At 44.9% G+C, this 24,958-nt stretch overlaps 1 protein-coding gene across 1 annotated transcript; it reads left to right on the forward strand.

Moving 5' to 3' along the window:
- The first annotated feature begins 10,657 nt into the window (after window positions 1–10,657).
- On the forward strand, window positions 10,658–13,213 carry RTP1 (receptor transporter protein 1). Its single transcript, XM_025451342.3, has 2 exons — window positions 10,658–10,971; window positions 12,678–13,213. Exons 1-2 carry the CDS (start codon window positions 10,700–10,702, stop codon window positions 13,195–13,197), a joined length of 792 nt encoding a protein of 263 aa, XP_025307127.1. The 5' UTR covers window positions 10,658–10,699; the 3' UTR covers window positions 13,198–13,213.
- Window positions 13,214–24,958: the final 11,745 nt, after the last annotated feature.

The raw sequence follows: 24,958 nt of genomic DNA on the forward strand, positions 1-24,958 counted from the left end.
CCCAGCTAGTGTCTTCATAATTGTTAATCTGAGCTCTAGTTCTGACATTTTATTTATATCCATACTGATTAGGTTCGTGGCAGTCAGTACTGCCTCTTTTTCTCTTTTTTCGAGATGAGTTTTTCTGTATTGTTGTTTTGCAGAAAGTGGTCACTTTTCTATTTGTAGAATTGCGACTATTTTCTTAGAGCTTCTGTTGAGTTCGCAAGTATTCAGAATGATTTGATAGCTATCTAGCTGAATTCCTAGGACCAGACAAAACTAAGATCTCCTACTTCTCTGCCATCTTGGACTCCTCTGTCAGCTCAAGGTTTTAAAAGTAAATGTAGAACTTCCATATACAGTGGACCCTTAAGTGACATGGGTTTGAACTGTGTGGGTCCACTTACAGGCAGAATTTTTGTTTTTGATAAATAGAGCACAGTATTGTAAATATATTTTCTCTTCCTTATGATTTTCTTAATATATTCTTTTCTCTACCTTACTTTATTGTCAGGACACAGTGTATAGTACATGTAACATACCAAATATGTGTTAATTGACATGTTTAAGTTATTGGCAAGACTTCCAATCAACAGTAGGCTATTAGTAGTTAAGTTTTAGGGGAGTCAAAATTATATGCAAATTTTTGACCATGCAGACATTAGTGCCTCTATCCCTTGCATCATTCAAGTGCCTACTGTATTAATGTCATTCATCCTTACCAGTACCTTGTGAAGCAGGAACACTTATTCCTCTTGTCCCCACCCCAAATCAGCCAAATGAGGAAACAAGGCTTTGGAGGATACAAACCTCTCCAAAGTTATACTCCTAATAAGCAGTAGAACCTTGATTTCAGCCTTGTCTCTGATTCTAAGGTGCATGCTCTTAACCATTGTGTTTTGGCCACCCTGGTCTTAACCATTGGCCACTCTGTTGTTTCTCATTTCAAACTACACCTCCTAAAATATTGCTATCTAAGATAGCATCAGTCTACCCATCCCTGATATGACATCCCCCTACTACCTACCAAAATGTGCCAATAACACACAAAGGACACAACTGCCATAGCACTGGGAATTAAGGATGGTGATTCACCATTTGCCAGTGTCTGGGAAATATCCAATGGAGAGAGATGTGAAGGACTTAAAATGACAAACTTTTCACTTTGACCTCTGAAACGACAGTGAAGTGAGTCATAATGATGCCAGAGAGCAGGTTTGACACTCCTATATCCAATTCCTCTCTCCAGGCCACACAAACTTGCCATCTCTAAGTTACCACATCCATGACCACAGCAATTCTCTGAGGGAATCGGGAGGAGGTGGGGAGGAGGAAAATAGTGGAAGAGTTTGTGCTGTTTTTTCCTGGTACAAGATATAAAATCAGCCAGACAGAAAATCAAAGCCTAGAGGCAGTGCACTCCTGGGCTTGGTTTCCTGAGACAGCTCTGTCCTACTCCTCCCTCCTACACCTTGCTTGAGTAAAGGATAAGGAGAATTAGCAAGTCAACAGGTTTTGGGGGGAGGTACTTAGGAAAGCCAGCAAGGGATGGGTTTCCGTGTGGTTTGTGAGAAAAAAAAAGAAAAAGGTTTTAGAGAAATAGCTGTTATGATAGTGGGAAGTGAATGGTGGTGAGTTTGTTTTGTGTCACAAAATAATTCCCCATTTAGCACCTCTCAGAAAGATGTCAATGAAAATAGACATTAACTTTCAATGCCTTTCTTAACGGTGCATCTTTTTACTGTGGCTCTGTTTAATGAATGATTATAAGGTGATCCAAATTCGTCTCCTCTTCCCAAGCAGGCAGTGGAAGAAATGAAAGAGTCCTTCTTAGTCTGGGTGAGTCACCCCCTGATGCATGTCTATAGGGTAATCACCTCCATCCATGGTATGATCTGAATGGTGGGAATCCATGCCACCTGCCTGATGGAAGACATTGAACCTTCATGGATTTCTTTCAAATTTAAGCAATGAGGAAAACAAACCAAATTAAGCCAAAGGAAAATATAAGCCCAATCCTGATGGAATCTATAAAAAAAGCCACAGAAAAATCACAGTAATATTCTAAAGATGTAAAAAGAACATAAATTTATTTTTTAAAAAGATTTTATTTACTTATTTATTCATGAGAGACACAGAAAGAGGCAGAGACAGGCAGAGGGAGAAGCAGTCTCCCTGTGGTGGGAGCCCGATGTGGGACTCGAACCCAGGACCCCAGGATCACAACCCGAGCCAAAGGCAAATGCTCAACCACTGAGCCACCCAGGCATCCCAAGAGCATACATTTAAAAGAAGTTACTATAGGAATCAGAATCATGCTTTAGAAGAATGTGCTTTCCTTCTTTTCTCTCCAACTCTTGCTTTCTTCTTGTGGCTCCCTTGTCTCTCTCTTCAGTCCTTCACTGATCCATACTCTCTCCTCTTTCTTCCCCTCTGCTTTCCCTTCCTCCCTCTGCATCTTACTCTCCCTCTTTCCCCTTACCCTTCTCTGTTTATGTAGCCCCTGCTGAGGATGACATGGTGGACATCTTTAAATCTCTTCCCCTTGTTCTCTATCTCCTGTTATGGAGGGTCTGTTGGGTTCTGAAATTCTAGGTCCTCTTTGTCCTAGAGCCTTTTGGGGGAAAGCTCTTCCTGCAGCTCCTTTCTTGGCAGCATTTACTTGATGTTTTACATCAGATTCCCTTGGATTCATGCTCACCTGTTGAGGCTTGTTAAAGAAGGCAGGATGCACCAGGTGTGGGGCAGCAGTGACTCTGTGTTGAGTCTAAGGGTGCCTCAGATTGAGTTTCCTGGAAACAGGCTCAGAGATGGGAGAGCTGCAGGCAGAGTTTACTGGGAAGTGCTCTTGGAAGTTAACCCTGTTGGGAGGTGAGGAAGGCGAGATTGGATAGACAAGATACTGTTATACCATGTGGTTGCAAATGAGACTCAGCTGGTCCTAAGGGGAGCTCGGGAACTGAGATAGCCTTTCAGAGTTGTCACAAATCAAGCAAGGAGGGCAAGACTTTGGATCCTTGAATCAGGCAGTCATTGGCACTGGGGAGTCTACTGTGAAGGACAATTCCCAGTGAGCCATCAACATTTTTAATATCTTCAGCTGAGAGATGGGAGCATCCACAGAAAGCGGGAGAATCTGGGGTGGGAGGTCTAGAGTCATATCTGGGGATGTACCTATTATGGTTGTTTTAGGAGCACCTGGTGGCTCAGTTGATTAAGTGTCTGACTCTTGATCTCAGCTCAGGTCTTGGTCTCTTGAGTTCAAGCCCCACATTGGGTATGGGGCCTACTTAAAAAAAAAGGGGAGACATTTTAGAACCATCCCCTCAATACACTCCATTCTCTAGCCATAGTGACGAATAAGACAGAGGGTCAAACATGGATTTGTTTTTCATACAAGGTACAAAGTAATAATGACCAAAATAAAGAGGGATCAAGAAAAAGATTAAGAAGGGAGACATTATCCTCAGAGGAGGATCTGGGAAGTCTCTCCAGGGGTGCAGGTAGCTTTGAACTGGGCCTGGGAGAGACCAGATTTGATAGGTAGATGTGAGGTATAGGGCAGCAAGAATGTAGACAAAGAGAGTCATTAGGAAGTACAGTTCACCCTTGGACAGTAGGGGGGCTCAGGGTGCTGATCCCCTGCCCAGTCAAAAATTCATATATAACTTTTGACTCCTTCAGAACTTAGCTACTGATAGACTACCATTGGCCAGAAGCATTACTGATAACATAGTCAGTTAACACATATTTTGTATGTTATGTGTTTTATATACTGTATTCTTATGAGAAAGTAAACTAGAGAAGAGAAAATGTTATAAGAAAATCACAAGGAAGAGAAAATGCATTCTTATATTTATCAAAAAAATTTGTGGGGCGCCTGGATGGCCCAGTCAGTTAATCTCTTGATTTCAGCTCAGGTCACAGGGTCCTGAGATCAAGACCTGCATCAGGCTCCCTGCTTACTGGGATGTCTGCTCCAGATTCTCTCTCCTTCTCCCTCTGCCTTTCCCCTCCCACCCTATGTGTGCACACTTTCTCTCTCTCTCAAATAAATAAATCTTTAATTTTTAAAAAGATTTTATTTATTCATTGTGAGAGACACAGAGGGAGGCAGAGACATAGGGAGAGGGAGAAGCAGGCTCTCTGTGGGGAGCCCGATGAGGGACTCCATCCTGGGACCCCGGGATCACTCCCTGAGCTGAAGGCAGACGTTCAACCACTGAGCCACCCAGGCATCCCTCAAACAAATCTTTAAAAAATTTGGACGTAAGTGGACCTACACAGTTTGAACCTGTGTTGTTCAGGGGTCAGCTGTACTTTAAAGTCTGTGCAGGTCTTCAAGCCCCGGAGTATTGTGAATAAAGAAGTGCCAATTTCTCAAAGTAAAGGTCTTTTAAGGACTTGGGATAAAGCATAGAAGGGATAGAATGGAGTGGAAGGGAAGCCCAAGAGGCCTTTCCCCAGAGATGTTTTCATGAATTAATACCTCGAAGATGGCAGGAAGCTACAGATATGGAGGTGTTCCCTGGAGACCCTATAACTTTAGCATCCTGTGTTTAATGGAAGTTAGTCATAAAGCCATTTCTGAGGCTTGTGCCTTGAGATGAGGTTGGGAAAGCTCCGAGGATTGTAATAGCTGCTGCCTTTAAGTATCCAAAGAGTGTCATGAAGTGTGGGGTGGGGTGTAGCATTTATTTAATATGGACCCAGAAGGCAAACCTAAGGTCACTGTATGGATGAAACAGGAAACAAATGGCTCTCACCTCACTGAAACAAAGAGTTTTTTTTTTAGATATTTTATTTATTTATTAATGAGAGACACCAAGAGAGTGGGGGGGGGGCAGAGACACAGGCAGAGGGAGAAGCAGGCTCCATGCAGGGAGCCCGACGTGGGACTCGATCCTGGATCTCCAGGATCAGGCCCTGGGCTGAAGGCAGCGCTAAACAGCTGAGCCACCTGGGCTGCCCCTGAAACAAAGAGTTTAATGAAAGACATTGCTTTGTCAAAATCAAGCAGGTTAGGAAGTAGTCAGTTGACTGCAGGAGGAGGAATTCAAGCAGAAGCTGTAAATGCAGACAAGGTTGGAGAGAAGATTCTTTCTTTAGGACTCACAGTTGATCTAGATGATATAGATCATTTCAACTCAGAGGTGGTATCAGAAGGACTAACAGTTATTCAACATTTACTATTATATAACATAGTGGTTGAAAGAGCAGGCAAGGCCATCAGACTGCTCAGGTTCAAATCCCTCCTTTACTACCTGCTGGCTAAGTGACCCCCGGCAAGTTGTTAAATCATTTCAAAGGAATATTTGACTCACCCACCAAAGGCAGTGAAACAAAAGCCTACCTTATAGGGCTGATGTGAGGATAAAATGGAAGCCTTTAACAGGGTGCCTGCTTGGCCTATGGTAAGTGCCCAGCAAATGCTAGCAGTCCTTATAAATGCTGTGGTATGGAAATGTGGGTGGCTATAGAGAACCTAGAGACTCCGTGCCTGGGCCCCAGCATAGGTGAGTAAGCACACCAGGCTGAGTGAAATGGTGCCCTGTGAAGACAGGAGTAAGGCATTTTAGGTGGAAGAGGCATCAAGAACAAAGGAAGAGGTGGGGTTCCAGAGCCTGTTCTGAGTGAAGAGAGGCATCAGTCAGGTGGTTTGAGAAAGGGTAAGGTAGTGGGAACCAGGCTTGGTGAGTAAGATTGAGACCAGATCACGGGGGACCTTGAGTGCCACACTAAGCCATTAACCCAGTGGGGTGGCCTTAAAGTGTGAACACAGGGGTGGATTTCCACATTTATGCATCTTTCTTTTGTAGGCCCTGCTGGGTTTACTTGGAGTCAGAAAAAACTTGGAAGACACATTGCCTGGCAGAGATATAACCTAGAGCTGTCTGGACCAGGAGGTGGTTATTTTAGAGCTCTGGTCATTTAAAAATTTGAGAAGGATTCTAGATAATAATCAGTCTTAATTTATTTCAAAAATCTTTAGTAAGGAAAAATTATGGGCTCCTTGCATATGTTTCTGAGGCTCTAGGGGGGTTTTGGAGAGGGAAATCTTTACCAGAGATACGGTGTGTCATTAATTGGGGGCTCGTAAATTGTTGGGGCAGAGAAGAAGCCCAGACATGTGGTACAATTCTATCAATTTTAGGGACATAGAAATCTAAGACCAGAGAGGCCAAGTCACGTAGCAAGTCAGTGACAGAATGAAGATCTAACATTTCTTTTTTTTTTCTCTCACATTTCTCTTTTTTGTTCCCATTCTTTCTACACAGTTCTTGCTAACACTATTTCTCTCCTGTAGTTTTGGAGAGTTTCTGTATGTAGATATGTACTGAATATCATATTTACAACTAAGATGTGGATATATGTGTGGCACCGCATCATACCAGATGCCGATTGCTTTCATAAGCACGGGTCCCAGCTGTCTGAAATGCAGTTCAGTCAAAGAATGGCAAAGAATCTGCAGAAAATAGTAAAGGTTTCCCCTAAACTGAAAAGTCTATGGATGCCAAAGCCCTAAGACTAGCCAGGCATGGGTGGCTGCCATGTAAGAGGAAGTGTGGGTCACTATGACCCATGAGCTCACTCTGGTGCAGACTTGGCCAGTTCTGGGCTGCAGTGTTCATGCTCTTGGGCCTTCTGCATCTGTCCCCCAAGGGCATGCAGATAAGGCCCCTTGGCCTTCTACCTGGTGTGAAAGCCATCTCGCTTCTGGTGGGGCTTCTCTGGCTCCTGGAGCAGGGGCATTGCTCCTGGAAACTAAAAAATGTAGCTTCTGGTGGCAGTGCCCAGGAAGACCTCCCAGTGAGGTCATTTGGTAAAGACCATAGGGTTATTGGTCTCAACAGAAACATTATTTTATTAGAGAAAGCATTCTGCGATACAGAAGGATATATTATACTGGCCTCTTCATAGCAAGCTCAAGTTCTAAATTAAACTTAATTTGTGCCAATGGGGATTGCATCAGCTGGTTACATACACACATGGGCACATGCACACACACACACACAACTCGGGTGATTCTTACCTTCTGTGTTCTTGTTTTTCATCATGATGTTTATTGTAGCAACACCTGCAAAATACTTCTGGAGAATTCATTCCTGGTATTGGGTATATGCTTTGGTTCCGGGGCAAGGTTTATAAGCTTTTCTCAGCTTCACATACCTTCTGAGATAGCTCCCAATATGCCTCCAAGACTGGTTAAATCCGTTTACTTCTCTGAGTATTGATGCCTTAAATCAGAGGCAAGAATACAGACTTGAAGGATAAAAAGTTTAATGAATTTAAAAATCATTTCCTGTGTTAACATTCAGTGGCTCTGATTTAATTTCTGCCCTTCTTACTGTGTCCAGTACAAAACTAGTGCAGTGACAGCTCTCCAGCATTCTTCAGCTATGTAGTGGCCCCTAAGGAAACAGACCCTGACTCCAGACACTACCCAAAATGCCTCATTAAGAGCTTCCCTCCTCCAGCCAATGACCTCTATCTTACCTCTTCTCCTTCCAAGGATTCAGATTTCTTCTTCTTCTTTTTTTTTTTAAGATTTTATTATTTATTTGAGAGAGAGAGCGAGCACACAAGCAAGGGGAGTGGCGGCGGGGAAGGGGGAGCCTGATGGGGGCTTGATCCCTGGACTGGAGATAATTACCTGAGTGGAAGGCAGATAGATAACTGACTGAGCCCCCAAGTGCCCCAGGATTCAGATTTCTAGCTATAAATGTCTTTGGAACCACAAATGGCTATAGTCGCAGGGGACCTTAGTGTTGCCATCTACTCTAATGCTCCACTGAATAAAAGCACAAACTGAGGCCAAGAGATGTGACTTGTCCAAGGAAACAAAGCCATCCAGTAGCAAAACTTGGATATATATTTCTATATCTTGACTTTCAGTTCTGCGCTCTTTCCACCAAACCTGGGTACCTGTCATCAAATGATCATAGCTTCACAGGAGTGGCATGCGCAGAGATAGCTTTATGCACTATATCTTCTTTGGTACGATTTCAAGATGAATATCTTTTTTTGATGGAAGATTTTATTTATTTATTCATTAGAGACACAGAGAGAGAAGTAGAGACACCAGCAGACAGAGAAGCAGGCTCCCTTTGGGGAGCCCCGATGTGGGACTCCATCCCTGGACCCGGGATCATGACCTGAGCTGAAGGCAGATGCTCAAGCACTGAGCCACCCAGGTGCCCCTCAAGATGAATTTCTCTTCCAGCTTTAAAATATTGACACTGAGCATCAGGGATCTGTGGGCACTGCTGCTCCATTAAGTTCAGCAGCAGAGTGGCACCTGCAATAGTAACGGAGCCTGGCAGGTCAGTACTACTCACTTCTCTTCCTGGGGTTGGGGCCTCAGTAGGGCCACAGAAGCTTTGGTGGAAGGATGTGAATGTCATTTCTCAGAGTCTGGAATGGCCATATCGAGAGATGAGAAGGTAGAAAGACATTTATTTGGCAAATATTTTGTTCTAGATTCCATGCTAGGCAAAGCTGATCAAAGTTGGGGCTTTGGAGACTGTCATATGGACTCAAATCCCAGTTCTACTAATTATTAGCTGTTGAATTTTGGGCAAGTTATCTAACCTCTCTGCTTTAGCTTACATATTTGCAAAATGGAGCTGCTGCTGCTGTTAGGTACCTACAGAGGTTGTTATTAGGATGAAATAAATTAATATGTATAAAGCACTTAGGATAATGCCTGATACTTAGAGTAAGTGGTATATAATGATTGCTGTTTCTACGCAAATTAAAAATATATTTACATAAAATATCAACACTTATTTTGCCAGAATGAAATGATACACATTAAATATATTAGAATAGCTACTTATGAGAATATAAGAGAATTACAAAAGCGCATAAGAACAAAACCCAAGCAAGTGATTTCAGAGCCCTTGCTTTTATCACTACAGATATTGCTGCTTCCTCATTATCCCATTGTCAAGATAAATAAACTGAGGCTAAAATGAAGTACTTCAAGGCATCAAGCATTCATGCAGAATCAGGAGGAGCACTTGGAAGATGGTCTCCAGCACCAGATGGGAGATTTAGGCTTGCTTTTTCATCTGTACATTTCAGGATCTGCAGGCTTATCTGATTCATAAGTCACACTGAAGAGCCTGCTCAGATTCTTCTAGCCGCCCTAAGCTCCTGTGGAGAGCGTAGTCAGGAGATGTGTTTACCAAATGCAGGAGGCATCATCTCTGATACCTAGAATGCAGGACCATGAGCTTCATCAGTAAGTTTTATACAAATAGGTGGCAAGAGTGAAATTATAAAAGACTGAAAAAAACCTATAGTACCCCAAAGTAGAGGATTAGTTAAATAAATTATGCCCAACCAGATCAAAGAATATAGGCAGCCTATAAGATGGAATAATATTATTTTCCTAAAAAATATTAATTATATATTTTAACAATTTAAAAGCAGATTACAGTGGGGTATGTATGTGTGTATGTATATTATATATGTATATGTGTGTATACACAATACGCATGTACAGATTAGTGGCAGTCAGGGTGCATATATCATAGTACTGGTAATTACTTTGAGCATGGGTATTAGGAAGAGTATTACTTTTGCTCTATTTTATTTCTATTTTCCAATTTTTCTAAATAAACACGTATAGCTTTCTTTCTTTCTTTTTTTTTTTTTGGAAGATCTTATTTGTTTATTTGAGGAAGATAGCGAGAGAGAACATGAGTGAGGAGGAGGAGCAGAGGGAGAGGGAGAAGCAAACTTCCCGTGGAGCAGGGTCCTTCATCCCCGACCCTGTGATCATGGCCTGAGCTGAAGGCAGATGCTTAACCCACTGAGCCACCCAGGAACCCCAAACCTGTATGACTTTCATAAAGGAAAAATAATTTATTAAAAAGTAGCAGAAGAGGCATCTAGAATAAAGTCTGTTTTCCCCATGGATATTGCCCTCCTCTTCTGTAATCAAGTTGAAAATCCTCTTTTCTGCTCCTGCCAGGCTGATGCAACGGCTCCCACCTTGTGCACAGGTGGCTGTTCCGACAAGGTTGTCAAAGCACAGATCCCGTTGCATTCTGGTTATTGGGTACATATCCAGTTACAACCACCTGGCATAGAGCCTGGCACATGGGTATATTTGATATGAATGACTTAATGAATTAGTATGGACTCAATAGCTTGGATTTAGATACGAGCTCTGCCATTTATAAGCTAGATGAGTACCAGTCTCCCGATCTGTACGGAGACAATAACAATCATGGGTCAAAAGACTTCCAATAGTTTTTGTGAATGGCACAGTGCCAGTCACAAATCAGTGGGAGTGCAGAGAGTTTATTATTATTGCTGCATCTATTAACAGGTCCACATCTTCCCATCCCTTATGCCTCTTTGGCTCCCTAAGGCATCATGGTTACCATAGCAGCCAGATGCTGAAGATGCCTCCAGGGGCAGCAAGGTGAAGCTGAGCCAGCTCCTGGGTCCTCCTTCTGTGCGCCCTTCGCAGGCCAGAGTGAGATGGTCTGAAGCTCAGGCTTTTTTCAAGCCCCCCACCTGTCTCAGGTCATTTAGCCACAAACCCTGCCTCCACAGCCTCGGTTCAGGGCCCCGAAACACCCCTTTGGAGACTCCCTCCTCCCCGCACTCTGTCTCTTGGCGCCCTGCCTGGTTGCTGTGGAAACAGGTTCCACTGCGGACAAAGGAGGGAGCTGGGTCCTGCTTCCTCCTTGTCCTGTCGATGAGGATTTTTAGACCGTGGAGACTGCGCTGCCCTACCCTGCACCTGCCCTCTCTCCCTGTATTCTCGCTCAGGTGGAGCTTGCCCTCCCTCGCCACTGACGAGACCATGTGTAAAAGCGTGACAACAGGTGAATGGAAGAAAGTCTTCTATGAGAAGATGGAGGAGGCCAAGCCGGCCGACAGCTGGGACCTCATCATAGATCCCAACCTCAAACACAATGTCCTGGCCCCTGGCTGGAAGCAGTACCTGGAATTGCATGCCTCTGGCAGGTGAGTAGCCCAGTAAGAAGGGGCCCTGCAGGCAGCTCTGGGGCACCTTCCAAGAAAAGAAGTATGGAGAACCCAGGTGCTTAGGGTCAGTCTCATTGCTGGGCTGGCGTAGCCTGGGAGGCAGAGAAAGAGTCCTTACCTGGGAGATGGGACACCTGAGTTTGATTCCAGTTCTTCCGCTGAACTCCTGGGTAACTTTCCCTCTCTGAATCTTAGTTTCTGCTTCTGACAAAGAGGTGGGATATATTTATTAGTTGTAAACTCTGACATTTTACATCTTTTCAGATTTTAACAACTTAAAATGGTTGAAAACCAAGAGAAGGTGGGGCACTTAAGATCAATGGGGGTTGAATTCTGTGATCTGGTCCTGGGATAGTTCAATGTCAATCTATTTAATTCAGCCTGACTTAACATAAAGTACTAAACACATGAGGTGTGCTAGAAACTGGCTCTACTATTAGTGCCATAGAGCTTGAGCAATTCAGTTTCCTTCTTGAACCTCACTTATCCCATTTGCAAAAGGAGGGGTTGGTCTAGGTCCTTGCCTTGTGGGTCATGGACCAGCAGCATCGGCATCACCTAGAACTTGTGAAAGATGCAGAACCTCCAGCCCCATTCTAGACCTACAGAATCAGAACCTGCATTTCAGCCTGTCTCTCAGTGATTCGGATGTACAATATCTGAGATGATTTTCCAGCATTCTTGTCCGTGGGCCTGTTATGTAAAGACTTCCCTTTGGGACAGGAGATGGGGAGGCTCTGTGGTGCAGTGTGGGGGTCAGAAGCAAGGCCTTCCTTCCCGCCCTGGCTTGATCCATTCCATTCAGGAAACATCTGTTGGGCACCTGGTATGTGCTGGGTACTGGCTCTGACTCTAGCTGTGTGTACATGGATCATTTTCTCATTCTCTGTGTCTGAGAGTAAAAGAAAACATTCATTAGGTGACTTCCAAGGTCTCTCCAGTTCTGACATTCCCCAATGCAAGTTTTATAATCCAATCTCAGAGAGGGAAAATAGTCCTCAAAGGATGTAAGTAGAAGAGAAGAGAATGAGGACATGAAGCCCCTAACCTGGTTGATGGGAGGGGTACCAAGAGCTGGACATTTGCTGGCAGGGCCCACGAGCTTCTTGGAGACCTGGAAGGCTTGTGGCATCTCCAGTCACGTAGGTGACACGTGGTCCCCCGCTGACCTTAGTAACCCACTCTGGCCAGAGACTGCCTCCAATTCTAGGCCTTGGGAAGCATCAAGTCGGGCAGTGATTTGGAGGCTGAGAAGTACTAACAGTGTCATTTTTTTCTCCTGATTTGGGTCTATCCTGCTCACAGTCAGCGTTAGCAGGAAAGATGTGTGGATGGATGGCGCATTTCCCAAATGTTCGGGCCAACTGCGCTGTGAGACCTCAAGGAGGTCTGAGCAGGAAGGACTCATTTAGTGCCCCGCGAACATTTTGCAGATGGGGAAATATGCCCAGAGCCAAAGCCCTGAAGGCGAGGCCTGAGGGCACTGGGATGGAGGAAGCTGAGGCCTCTGCAGAGCCCAGGTGAGGTGGGTGCCAGGTGCACCTTGACGCGCCGGCTTGGTGCTAAGGCGCACGGCGGCCAGGCGCCCCGGGAGCGCTCAGGACGCCCGTAAGCACCCCGCCTTTCCGAGGCTGTTTGCACCATCTCCACCCGGTCCCTTCCTCTTGCCTCCGCCCCTCCCGCAGGTTCCACTGCTCCTGGTGCTGGCACACCTGGCAGTCGCCGCACGTGGTCATCCTCTTCCACATGTACCTGGACCGCGCGCAGCGGGCGGGCTCGGTGCGCATGCGCGTGTTCAAGCAGCTGTGCTACGAGTGCGGCACGGCGCGGCTGGACGAGTCGAGCATGCTGGAGGAGAACATCGAGGGCCTGGTGGACAACCTCATCACCAGCCTGCGCGAGCAGTGCTACGGGGAGCGCGGCGGCCAGTACCGCATCCACGTGGCCGGCCGCCAGGACACGCGGCGCCACCGCGGCGAGTTCTGCGAGGCCTGCCAGGAGGGCATCGTGCACTGGAAGCCCAGCGAGAAGCTGCTGGAAGAGGAGGCCTCCACCTACACCTTCTCCCGGGCGCCCAGCCCCGCCAAGCCGCAGGCCGAGGCCGGCTCTGGCTGCAACTTCTGCTCCATCCCCTGGTGCTTGTTCTGGGCCACGGTCTTGCTGCTGATCATCTACCTGCAGTTCTCCTTCCGCAGCGCCGTCTGAGAGCCCCGCGGGAACTCTTGGGGCCCACGGCCTGCGGGGGGGGGGGGGGGGGGCGGCCAGCTGGGAGGAGGGGGGCATGAGGGACCTGGGTTGGGAGTGGGGTTAAATTCTAGTGCGGTGCCGCCACTGACAACGTGGGGATCCTGGACAAAACACCCATCTTTACCGTCTGTAAAATTAAGGGTTTGGCTTGGATCGTTGGTCTTGCCAGTGAAAGCCAGGGCCCCGAAGGTCTGCATAGGTGCCTCAGCACTTTTGGATTTGGAAGGTAGGCTGAGTGAGCAGGTTTCCCATCCCGGCCGAAGGGCCCATTCCCAGCTCCTACTTCCTCCTCTTGCCTTAATCAGAACAGTTCCATCTTGGGGTTTCATTTAAGAGTTGTGGATGCAAATAGGTTCAACTGCTTTAAAAAAAAAAAAAATTGAAAACTACAGGGCTTGGTGATCGCAAAAAGCCTTTCCACAGGAATGAGCTCATTCTTGCTTTCTTGTTAACTCCCTACCCCTGCCCCTCATTAGCTCCCACATCTGAGGCTGCTGCGTTAAATTAGCCCGTGCCTAGTGTAGACGCCTCATCCACAGCTGGGCCTTCATGCACATAGCAGAGTTCCTTTTGGAGAGAGAGGTGGAGGCCCGAGGCTCTCCTTTTGCTGCTGGGTACACAGGGTCCCTTGCTTTTTTTTCCCAGATCCCCAGCTTCGAGCCGCCCTCTACTCAGGATGGATTCTGAGACCTGCCTTCACTCGGGGAGAAGTCCCATAGAGCTAGGCTTCCCATCCATTGCATATGAACTGACAGATAACTTAGGGGAAGTTTAGAAGGTAGAGTGTTAGATACAAAGCACAAAATCCTTATGAAACGAACAAATATATGATTCTCCATTATTATAATGAAGGGTCTGCAGAGTTCAGGGACCCAGCCTGCTTGATTCTTAGCTGTTCTGATGGCCACGATGTAGGGGCAGGAGCCTGGGCTCCTGGGCTCCTTGCTGAAACTCTACTTGAGACGTTTTCCCACACTGGCCATGCATAGGCTCTCTCTCATCAGCCATCTCCTGTCCACCTAGAACCACAGGGATGGGGTGTTGTTAGCAAGAGAGACAGCATTAAAGGCATGAAGTGCTTTGCCTCTAGGGAAGTGCATAGATATGTGGGAGAACCTTACATCAGTTTAGAATGGGATGCAGTCTGGTTTGGGATAGGAAGAGAGACTTTGATAGTAGGAGTATGGTTGGGGTATGGAGGGAGCCAGAAGGCAGGAGGTGGGATGCCATCCTGCACTTTCAAGGGTCCTCATTCACCTCACATCTGTTAATAATGACTCCTCCCACTCCCCCCACCACTCCCCTTTTTCATGGAACGTCACCACCATCTGTAGTGGTGGAGGGAGGAGGGTCACTTATATAAAGGTGGGATGCTTTAATAAAGACGAGATATCTTCAATCAGGCTTAGTGGTCATTAATGTGTGCTTGAGATTCACCACAGTGTCCCTGATGTGATGGGCTGTTACACCCCCTGTATGTCCACTCCCTCTCTCCCCTTCCTGGGGCTCCCACATAAGGCTTTATCTAGCTTCACTTTTAAGGTCTGGGCCAATCACATCCACGGTCAGGAAGGATGCAGGCAGCCCTTGGTCAGTCATCTAGGGGACTCAGCCTAAGGCCAATCTTATCCCTGCCCTTGCTGCAATTCTAGCACTTGGCTGGTGACTTCCTTTACTTTATGCATGCAGTGCTCCTCCCTTTATCCAGGCCACATGTCCTGAACACCTTCTGTCTGGCAAATCCAGATTTGGGTGCTGGGATCCAGTGGGTTCTAAGGAGCAGACCCTGCCTCTCAGAGATATCTGCTTATTGCAGAACTTTTTGGCCTTGGCTGAGATTTAGAAATCCTGGGGAGCTTTTAGAGAAATACCAGTGCCCAGCCTCCACCTCAGACCAAGAGAATCAGAATTTCTGGGCGCGAGAAATTTGATGAATTTTGAATTTGAATAAGACTCTTGCGTGATCCAAGAAATTTGAGAATTTAAATTCGAATAAGACTCTTGCGTGATCCACCTGTGCTGTCTAGTATAATCCTTCTAGCTGAGGAACAGGTTTGCTTTCGCACTTAGTCTTGTTGTAATGAGCCCTGAGGTCTTCCTTGATGACCTGCCTTGGATTTTCTAGGGCTAGGATTCAGCTTCCCTCTTACTCCCTCTCCCTGTCCTGGGGACTTGACTGTCCTTCAAAACTCCCTATTCCTGCTTGTCCCCTGCTACAATGGCTTTGTTGTGCTCTGAGAATCTCCATTATTGAGCTCTGCCACCCTTGCCAGATGCTTATCAACTTTTGTTATAATTACTTGCCTTTGACTATAAGCCCCCTCCACCACCACCTCTGCCCCAGCGTGTGGCCACAGTGTGTAAGCAAATTACCTTGGGTCCCATTGCCATCTAGTAACAGAGCAAGGAGTCAGACCCTCACCTAGTTTTAGGCCAGATCTCTTCCTCTGCTGTAGGAATATGTCTACAACCTACGGAGGCCTCCACTGTCTCCCATATTGTTCTTATACTTGCTACAGATAGGGGGATTCTAGGTTTGCTCACTAGCTTAACCCTCTCTTGGCAAAGACTTCTCTGGGACAGTCCTTCCTTTGCACATCTTGCCCCATGCCACATGATGAACTTGTTCAATGTGCCCTAGGTATTATAAGTAAACTTCTTGGAGACATTTCAGGATCCCAGAACTCTCCCACTGGAAGTTCTGGGGGCTGGTCTTGATGTTCAAGCCAAGAACAAAACTACAGGCCTTGACTTGTGGTTCCAGGGGCTGAAATCTTCCATGTGGGGTCAGCAGACAGTGCAGTCTTGATCATTTCCCTCAGACTCATTGGGAAAGGGCCAGCCCTGTGGAGGAATGCTTCTTGAAGGTCAGCAGCCCTGAGAACCAAGAAAATCATCAATTCAGGACAATTTCCTAACATACTGAGCCCATAGACTCAGAGCTGTAAGACAGATTTGATATAGGGCCTTTATGTCATAGGTAAGGAACTGAAGCCTAGAGAAAGAAGGAAACTTGACCAGCATTATATGACATGGAGTAGGGGAAGATGATGTAATTTGGGTTTAAGAAACATTTGAATCCTGATTCTTATACTTGGCAGCTCCCACATTCAGGGCATAAATATTCATGATTGTTAGGCCCTCTTGTTAGATATATCCTTTAAGTATGATATAGTGTCCCTCTTCATCTCTTACTACAGTCTTTGGGATAAACTTTAATTTATCTGATATAAGGATGGCTACTCCTGCTTTCTTTCAAGGACATTTGAATGGTAAATGGCTCTCCAACCTTTTATTTTCAGGGTGTAGGTGTCCTTACGTCTAAATGAGTCTCTTGTAGACAGCAAATAGATGGGTCTTGCTTTTTTATCCAGTCTGAAACCCTGCGCCTTTTGATGGGGTCATTAAGCCCATTCACGTTCAGAGTTACTATTGAAAGATATGAATTTAGTGTCATGATACCTATTTAGTCCCTGTTTTTGTGGAATGTTTTCTTAAACTTCCTCTTTCTTTTACAGAGTCCCCCTTAATATTTCTTGCAGAGCTGGTTTGGTGGTCACATATTCTTTCAGTTTCTGCCTATATTTATCTCTCCTTCTATTCTGAATGAGATAAAGTATTCTTAGTTGCAGGTTCTTCTCATTTAGGACCCTGAATATATCCTGCCAGCCCTTTGAATCCTGATTCTTATGAGCACTATGGCCTTAGGAATATAACTTAAACTCCTTGAGTCCCATTTTCCTTCTCATCAAAATGGTAATAATACCTGTGCTTTGTTGGGCTATCATAAGAAATGAATGATGCACTGTTGATAACACTGCCTGATACAGAGCATATGCCCTTCCCTTTCCTCTTTCAGCTGGCAGCCTCTCCTTCGAGTCCTAGGGGGCTCTTTGTCTTTGGATTGCAGCTCTGTTGATAAATGCATTAGGTGGGAAAGAAAGAAAGAAAAAAAAAAAAAAAAGGAAGGCAAGGGTTAAGTTTCTAGCCAAAGGCTAAGAACTATTTATGTTTATTTTAATATATGTGGAGTCATTTCTTTTCTTCCTCTAAAATTTATTTCAGCAGTGACTTCATTTTTCCAGTGGCATGGTAGCCAGCCACTCTTCATTCTTCAAAGATAGCTATTTAAAAATCACCCCAAACAGAAAACACCAGTGATTTCTGGGCTCCATTCCCGTTAGCTGAAATACCCAAGAAGGAATTTAGTTGGATTCCAAGTCCCATTCTGGGTTCTCTGTAGGACTCCCTGAGGAAATTCCTCTGGAATCATTTTTGGGCCTCTGTGGGTACTGTCACATGCACTAGGGAAATGAAACCCACCTGTTGTGTGGCTATTTTGTGATGAAGCTTGTGAGGGTAGGTGAGGGTGGGGGTTGTACTATCGAGAGCTCATTGGCCTGGGGTTTGGGCAATGTAGGTCCCAGCTCTGGGTTAGATGTTATCCAGGCATCTCGGCTGCTGACCTTGGATGACTTAGTCTTTCTCCTCTCCTGGGTCAAGCAAAGAGTGGAGGTGATCTGACAGGTTCCGGCTGGCCCTGACCTCGCTCATAAACTGCTGCTTAGTCTTATGTGTCCTCATGCACTTGGGGTGGCCCCTAATGCTGAACCGCCCAGCAGATTATCTAGGTTCAATACTTCAGTCTGCCTATGTGGGTGTGGCATTTCATCTTTTTTCTTTTTCCTTTCTGGAGGCAAACTTGTAGATATCTTGCTGTAACTAGACCTCTCTGTAGCGATATTCACATTTTGAAAGGCAGTTACCTTGAGAGGTGCTGTCTTATACAGAGACTTGTGTGGTAGCAATGGAATTTCTGTCTGTGTCTTGTTCCCTCACTTCTAAAATAGGCTCAATAAGTCTTCACTCTGGTCTATTCTCAACATGTAGTCAGTCATATTTTGAGGACATAATAAGATTTTCCCTATTTCCAAGATTCATTCATTCAACAAATGTTTATTGGATACATATTATATATCAATCATAGTTCTAGGCATTGCAGATAGAGGGGAGAACAAAGTGACTCAATAGTTTACCTTATGAATAATAGAGGAACCAGACACTAAACAGTCTAAGTAAGATGTGTGATATATTAGGGGATGTTCAGTATAAGGAGAAGAATGAAGTAGTCAAAGGAGATAGAAGAGTAAGGGCTAGCGGTACAATTATAGATTGGGTGACCAGGGAGGGTCTCACTAAGAAAGTGACATCTAAAAAGTGAAAGACCCGAGGAAGGGGAATGGCAAGTGCCGAGGGCATCTGGAATATTCAGGTGTGAGGAGCCCAAAGTGGCTGGGATGTAGTTCAGGCTTAGTAGTCCACAGGGGTCAGAGTAGTAAAGGGAATCAGAGCATATAAGTCATCAGTCCTGGCTGCGACATTGGTTTTTCACCTGAATGAGAGAAGAAGTCACTGGAGGGTTGAGCTGTGGAGTGATGCCATCCAATTTACAGTTACCACGTTGAGAATAGACTAGAGAGGGGCGAGAATGAAAGAGGAAGGTTTACCTGGGATGCTTCTGCAGAAGTCCAGGAAAGAGGGGATAGTGGCCTGGTCCAGCGTGGTGGCAACTGGCATTGAGTCTGGATATATTTTGAAGGTAGCATGAGAGGACTTGCTGATGTCTCAAACATGGGGTCTGAGAGAAAGAGGAGTCAAAGAGGCCCCAAGGTTTTCGGCCTGGACAACCAGAAGAATCTCTACCCCTTTCTGAGATGAGGAAGGCTGTGTGAGGAATAGATTTGGAGGCACTGTCAGGAGCTGGGTTTTGGACATGTGAAATTTGAGATGCATCGTAGGCATTCTGTTAGACTATTTAATGTGAGGCATTAAATTTGAGAAATGCAAGGTGGCTGTGAAATGTTCATGATTGCAGTTCAGAGGAAAGGCCCAAGCTAGAGATAAAATTGGAATCATCAGTATTTAGATGATATTAAATGTCATAAGATTAGCTGAGATGCCTCGGGGAGTGAGGGTAGAGAGAAAAGAGGCTGAGGACTGAGCCTGGGGCTGTTCATGTAGAGACGTAAAAGAAGAAGCAGCCTACCAGGGGCTGCGGAAGCTGAGGCACAAAGAACATGATTTGCTTGAACTTCTAGAACCATCGAGCAGCAGAGCTTGGACTGGAAGCTAGGCCTTTGGGGTCCGGATTCAGAGGGCTCTTTCCACTGTCCCAAAGCACCTTCCCTGTCATGGTGCCAGCTCGCTCCCTGCCTGGGAGTCCTGCCCCTCTCCCTAGCCCGGGAAGTGTCATTTCATCAAGTCTGAGCAGGATATGGATTTTTGTTTCTGTTTTTCTCAGGGTATTTGAAGTATTTCACAATTTTAAAATGCACTAAAATTAAAAGGCTTTGTGGGAGGCCTAGACTGCCACGATGGATTTGAGCAATGGACACACAAACTCGGACCAAAGGGAAATGTTGTCGGAGTTGTTTAAAGGAAGAATTCTGTTGTCTTGGATCCTGTTGGCAGGCCTGGGCCACGTGTGAGCATTTCGATGGTTGTGGATTAAATAAGCCAGATAGTGTCAGGAAATGGGCAAGATGGGATAGTGTCGCAGGATAAACAGCTCAAGGGGAGATGAAGGTCTCCTTTTTCAAAATAGGTCAGCATCTCAGGCCCAGACCATATCTACACTGTGCCCTTCAGATTCCCAGGGCTTGCTCTGCTTGCTTCTGGCCTATGGTGTGAATTGGGGTCATAACTTGTAAATTTGCAGAGGCCTCCACTGGGACTGGCAGACGTTGGTAGGAGAGATGTGTTCCCACCCACGCTGATCTGTTCATTCAGCACACTTGCCCTGGGCGCCATCCGGGCTTGACACACCTTCCCCTTGTCATAATACTGTCTTGTCCTAACACTCCATTCCTCAGAGGGGACTCTCTTGGAGCCTTTGTGATCTGCCTAGGTGTCGAAAGGGTCTTGGCTCTTGCTCCTGTCATCAGAAGCTCATTGCTGGGAATTGAGCCTAGGTTTCTGCATCCAAATGATTTTTCTTAACTTCTTCAAAAAAAGACCAACACATACCAGATGCCGGAGATGGTTGCAAAAACCCTGTGTGTCCTTCCCTCAAATTCAGGGACCCCCATGGATTCCTTTCTGGAGATAAGCACTGATGCCAGCAGCTCAGAGAAAGATCAGGGGCCTGGAAAGCCATTACCGCCCTTGGATTTGGGTCCGTGCCCTGTTTCCTCTCTGCTTCTCAGCTAATTCACCTTGAAGTGTTAACAGAAGCTGGGAATCTCTTAACAGTGTCTCTTTTAGGCTCCACCCTAGATTCCCAGAGCTCTGAAAAGCAGATTCTGTTCCTCCCCACAGGCCTGTCCTCGTTCAGGACCAGCAAGTCCCTTGTCTGATGTCTGGAAGTCATCCTGAGTTCCCTACCTTCTGCGTTTTCTTCCTCAGTTTCTTCTCTGCATTAAGGCCTCTTTTGAAAAGTCAAGTGATCATGTATCTTTCCTCAGTTCAAAAAGCTCAAATGTCTCCCTGTTCCCAAAACCAAGCTGAGCATCTAAGGCCTACACTTCAGATCTTCCTGATGGTGTTCTCTTTTCTCCCAATTTTTCTGGCTCTCCAGGGATACCAGCTTAGTTTCCCCCAAACACCCACTGCCCTTTCATATCCTTGTTTTTGCATATGCTGTTCCCCCATGCCTGGAGTGCTTTTCCCTTCTTCAGTTTACCATAGCAAAGTAAAAAAAGACTATTCTTTCCAAGAAAACACTCATGCAGACACATCTTAATGATAGTTTTGTGGCTAAGTCACAGTTCTGGATTGTGTGCTAGAGCAGCAGGGCTCCTACCTCACTTCTACTTCCCACCAGCTGTGTGACCTAAGTCAAAGACCCAACCTGGGGAAATAGAGGCTCTCAACATTCTCCAGGTCACACATGGGCAGGATAGCCTAGTAATATAGTTCTCAAACTGGATACACATTACCGTTACCTGGGGAACTTTTAATCCCCACTCACCAATGCTCAGGACTTACTGCACACTGGTTATATCTGAATCTCTTGGTGGGGGGTGCCACCCAGACACTGGTATTTCTGGTGCCACCCATGTGCAGTCTACTTTGAACCACCAGCATCAAACTGGTGGAGTAAGACCTCGGGCCCTAGAATCCATAAGAACTGGTTTCAAAATGCAGTGTCCTGATCTCCTGACTGAGAGACCTTGGGTCATGTTTTTAAAGTAGAAACCTTTAATTTTAAAATGGTTTTATATTCATAGAAAAGTTGTAAAGATGGTACAGAAAGTTCCCATAAACCCTTCCCCAGTTTCTCCTATTATTAACCTCTCATGTTAGTATGATTCAATGGTCACAAAGAATAAATCAGTGTTGATACATTATTCTTAACAAAAGTCCATCTTTTATTCAGATTGCCTTAGTTTTCACCTACTGTCCCTTCTCTGTTCCAGTGTGCCATCTAGTATCCCATGTCAAGTCATGGCACGTCATTTAGTTGTCAAGTCTCCTTAGACTCCACGTTAGTTTCCTAGAGCTGCCATGACAAGGCACCCCAAGCTGGATGGCTTATAACAACAGAAATCTATTGTTTCATGGTTCTGGGGCTAGAGATCTGAACTCAAAGCATTAGTGGGGCCATGCTCCCTTTGAAACCTGGTGGGGAGTATCCTTCCTGGCATACTTCCAGTGTGTGTAGTTGCTGGCAACCCTTGGCCTTTCTTGGCTTAGTTGCGTGGCTTCCTTCCGCCTCCAGCATCACATGGTGTTCTCCTTCCTGAGTCTGTGTCTCTGTGTCTCAGCTTTTCTTCCTATAAGGTCACTAGTCATATTGGGTGAGGGGCTCACTCTACTCCAGTATGACCTTATGTTAACTAGTTATATCTAGTTATAACTATTGGACCCTAGTTATAATTATTGGACCCTATTTCCAAATAAGGTCATGTTTGGAGATTCTGAGGATGAGAACTTCACGTATCATTTTTAGGGATACAGTTCAGCCCATTACGGGCTTTTCTTGGCTGGGACAATTTCTCAGACTTTCCTTAGCTTTGACGACCTTAATTCTGAGAAGTATTGGTCAAGTATTTTGTAGGCTATCTTTCAAATGGGATTTTTCTGATATGTTTCGCCTGATTAGGCTGAGGTTACAAGTTGAAGGGAGGAAGAATGCAGCGGTACAGTGCTATTTTCCATATGGCGTGTCAAGGTCACACACTATCATTGAACTGTCATTGAACAATGACTTCTCATTGTTCATATTGACTGTGATCCTCTGGCTGGGGAGGTGTTTTTGTTAGGTTTCTCCACTCTAAAGTTATTCTACTAACCACCCAATTTCCATACCATGCATTTTGGAAGAAAGTCACTGCTTGCAGCCCACACTTAAGGTGGGGGGAGAGTCATGTTCCATAATTAGAGCAAATTACTTACATAAATTATTTGGCATTCTCCATGGAGGATTTATCAGTTCTTCTCCATTTACTTATCTTCTCAATAACTTACTTATATAAGTATACACTCATGGAAATTTAGTTTATACTTTGGGTTATAATCCAATCCTGTTTTCTTTTGTTGCTCAAAGTGTTCTTGCTGTGGCCTTTGGAGCTCTTCCAGTTGGCTCCTCTGTTCCTTTGACATACCCCCATCACTGTGCGTGATCGTTTTACTTTCTGGACCAAGATATTCCAAGATCATCTTATATGTTTTCTGCCCTAGTCCTGAAATCAGCCATTTCTTTAAGGAGCCCTGTTCCTTTTCTTGGAGACTAGTGTTAGAAACAAAAATCTGAACACTAGTGTGCTTGTTGTTACTAGGGTGTTGCTGTTTGTAGGTTAGGCCACATTTTTAACCTCAGTTTCAGTTTTCTCACCTGCAAAATGGGAGAATAATAGTTTTTTTTTTGGGCTAGATTTTAGAATTATGAGAATTATGTCAGGGCTTAGTGTGGTCTCAGTCAGATAGTAAATGCTCAGAAAAGTTAGTGATTATTTCCCATAGAACTTTTTATGTTTGAGCTACATTTAGTTTCCAAAGTTCTTTTTTATCTGCTAATTCATCTGATTCTACAACCCTCAGACAGAGGTGGGGCAAAGATTTTTCTGCCAGTTACTAGGTGGAGAAATTACGTGGATGAGAGTCAAGTCAACCTATGCTGCACTAGAACCTAAGTCTCTTGTTTTAACACCTCTTCTAGACCCAGATTGGCCACCATTTATGTCACATGATTGATATAGGTTTCCCCTCCCTGATCCTAGTTACCTTTGCTTGAAGGGCCTCTTGTTGGTGGTGATTCTTTGATTTCTTGCCATCAGGGAACAAGATTAACTCATAGCAAAGAAAAGTACATACTACAATCTAGAACAGGACATTCATAGACACGGTGCCATATTTTCTGAACCAAACAATTGAACACATGATCCAAAAATATGTTTTTTTTTTCTATTCTGAGTATAGATGACAATCAAGGAATGTGACTTGGGGAGCACCTGGGTGGCTCAGTGGTTGAACCCCTGCCTTTGGCTCAGGTCATGATCCCAGCGTCCTAGGATCAAGTTCCACATCAGGCTCCCCATGGGGAGCCTGCTTTTCCCTCTGCGTTTGTCTCTGCCTCTTTCTTTGTGTCTCTCATGAATAAATAAATAAATTCTTAAAAAAAGAAATGTAACTTGGGTGCTGAAATATTGGCATCCTGGGGTATTTGGGTAATTGATAGGAACAATAGGACAAGGTGTTTAATTGGAACTGATCTGAAAACCCTAAGACATGCTATTGTATTGACAATCCAATCTTCCTCCCATCTCTTTTCATGGTACAGTGATACTAATCAGATTCAGAGAAATGTTGATAAATGAAAACACAACTTACCAGAATTTTTTTTCAGTGCATGAAAAACATACAAGCCAAACAGAATGCTTTGACTCAATGCAGATGTTTATTGGAACAAATGTGTAGTTACTCACAAGAACAATAGCTTCTGTTGCCAATGAAATTGGCATGATCATTATTGCTAATAACAACATTCATGTTATGGAATCACAGCTTTAGATATACAAACTATATTCCAGGCAGGTGGATTTTTATTGCATAGAATAGGCGATCTAAGAGGCAGCACATTTTGAAGTTGGGATGAGCTGCATTTGGAGGTATTGAGTTTCCTGCCTCTAGATAAGATGGTCCTAATAGACACTCCAAGCCTCTGTGATTCTATGACTCTGAGAAATCTGGGTTTCTTGAACCTTTGCAGAACTGCAAGTGCTGATATATCTAATAAATGCTTGCTGACAAGGGTGAGCTGAAGTTCCACAATGCATTTAGCCATTTCCTCAGAATAAGGATAAAATTGTAGATGAGCACTGGGTGTTATGCTATATGTTGGCAAATTGAACTCCAATAAAAAAAAAAAAACTGTAGTTGGGAAAATAAACAAGATGAATTGGGTGCAACCAGAAGTCAGGATTTTTACACAAATTGAAGTCCTGTAGTTGTCTGATTTTCAGATGTTGGGTCTGATCCCAGAATCAGAATAGTGGTCTAGTATATGAGAGAAGCTAGTGTAATCTGAGGAAAACCTGAGTGGACATTTACTCTTGTCCTCCTTTCACCTGTTTTACCTGTGGAAATGCCCACCCTTCTCAATGGTTAGCACCAACACCATCTCCCCTGGGATATCTTCCCGATGACCCCTATTCCAATGTTTCCACACCAGAGTGGCCATTCTTTTGGCTCCATGTTGCTCCCAAGGATAGCACTTAGC

This window comes from Canis lupus, chromosome 34 (genome assembly GCF_003254725.2).
Source record: "Canis lupus dingo isolate Sandy chromosome 34, ASM325472v2, whole genome shotgun sequence".
Classification (NCBI taxonomy): Eukaryota; Metazoa; Chordata; class Mammalia; order Carnivora; family Canidae; genus Canis; species Canis lupus.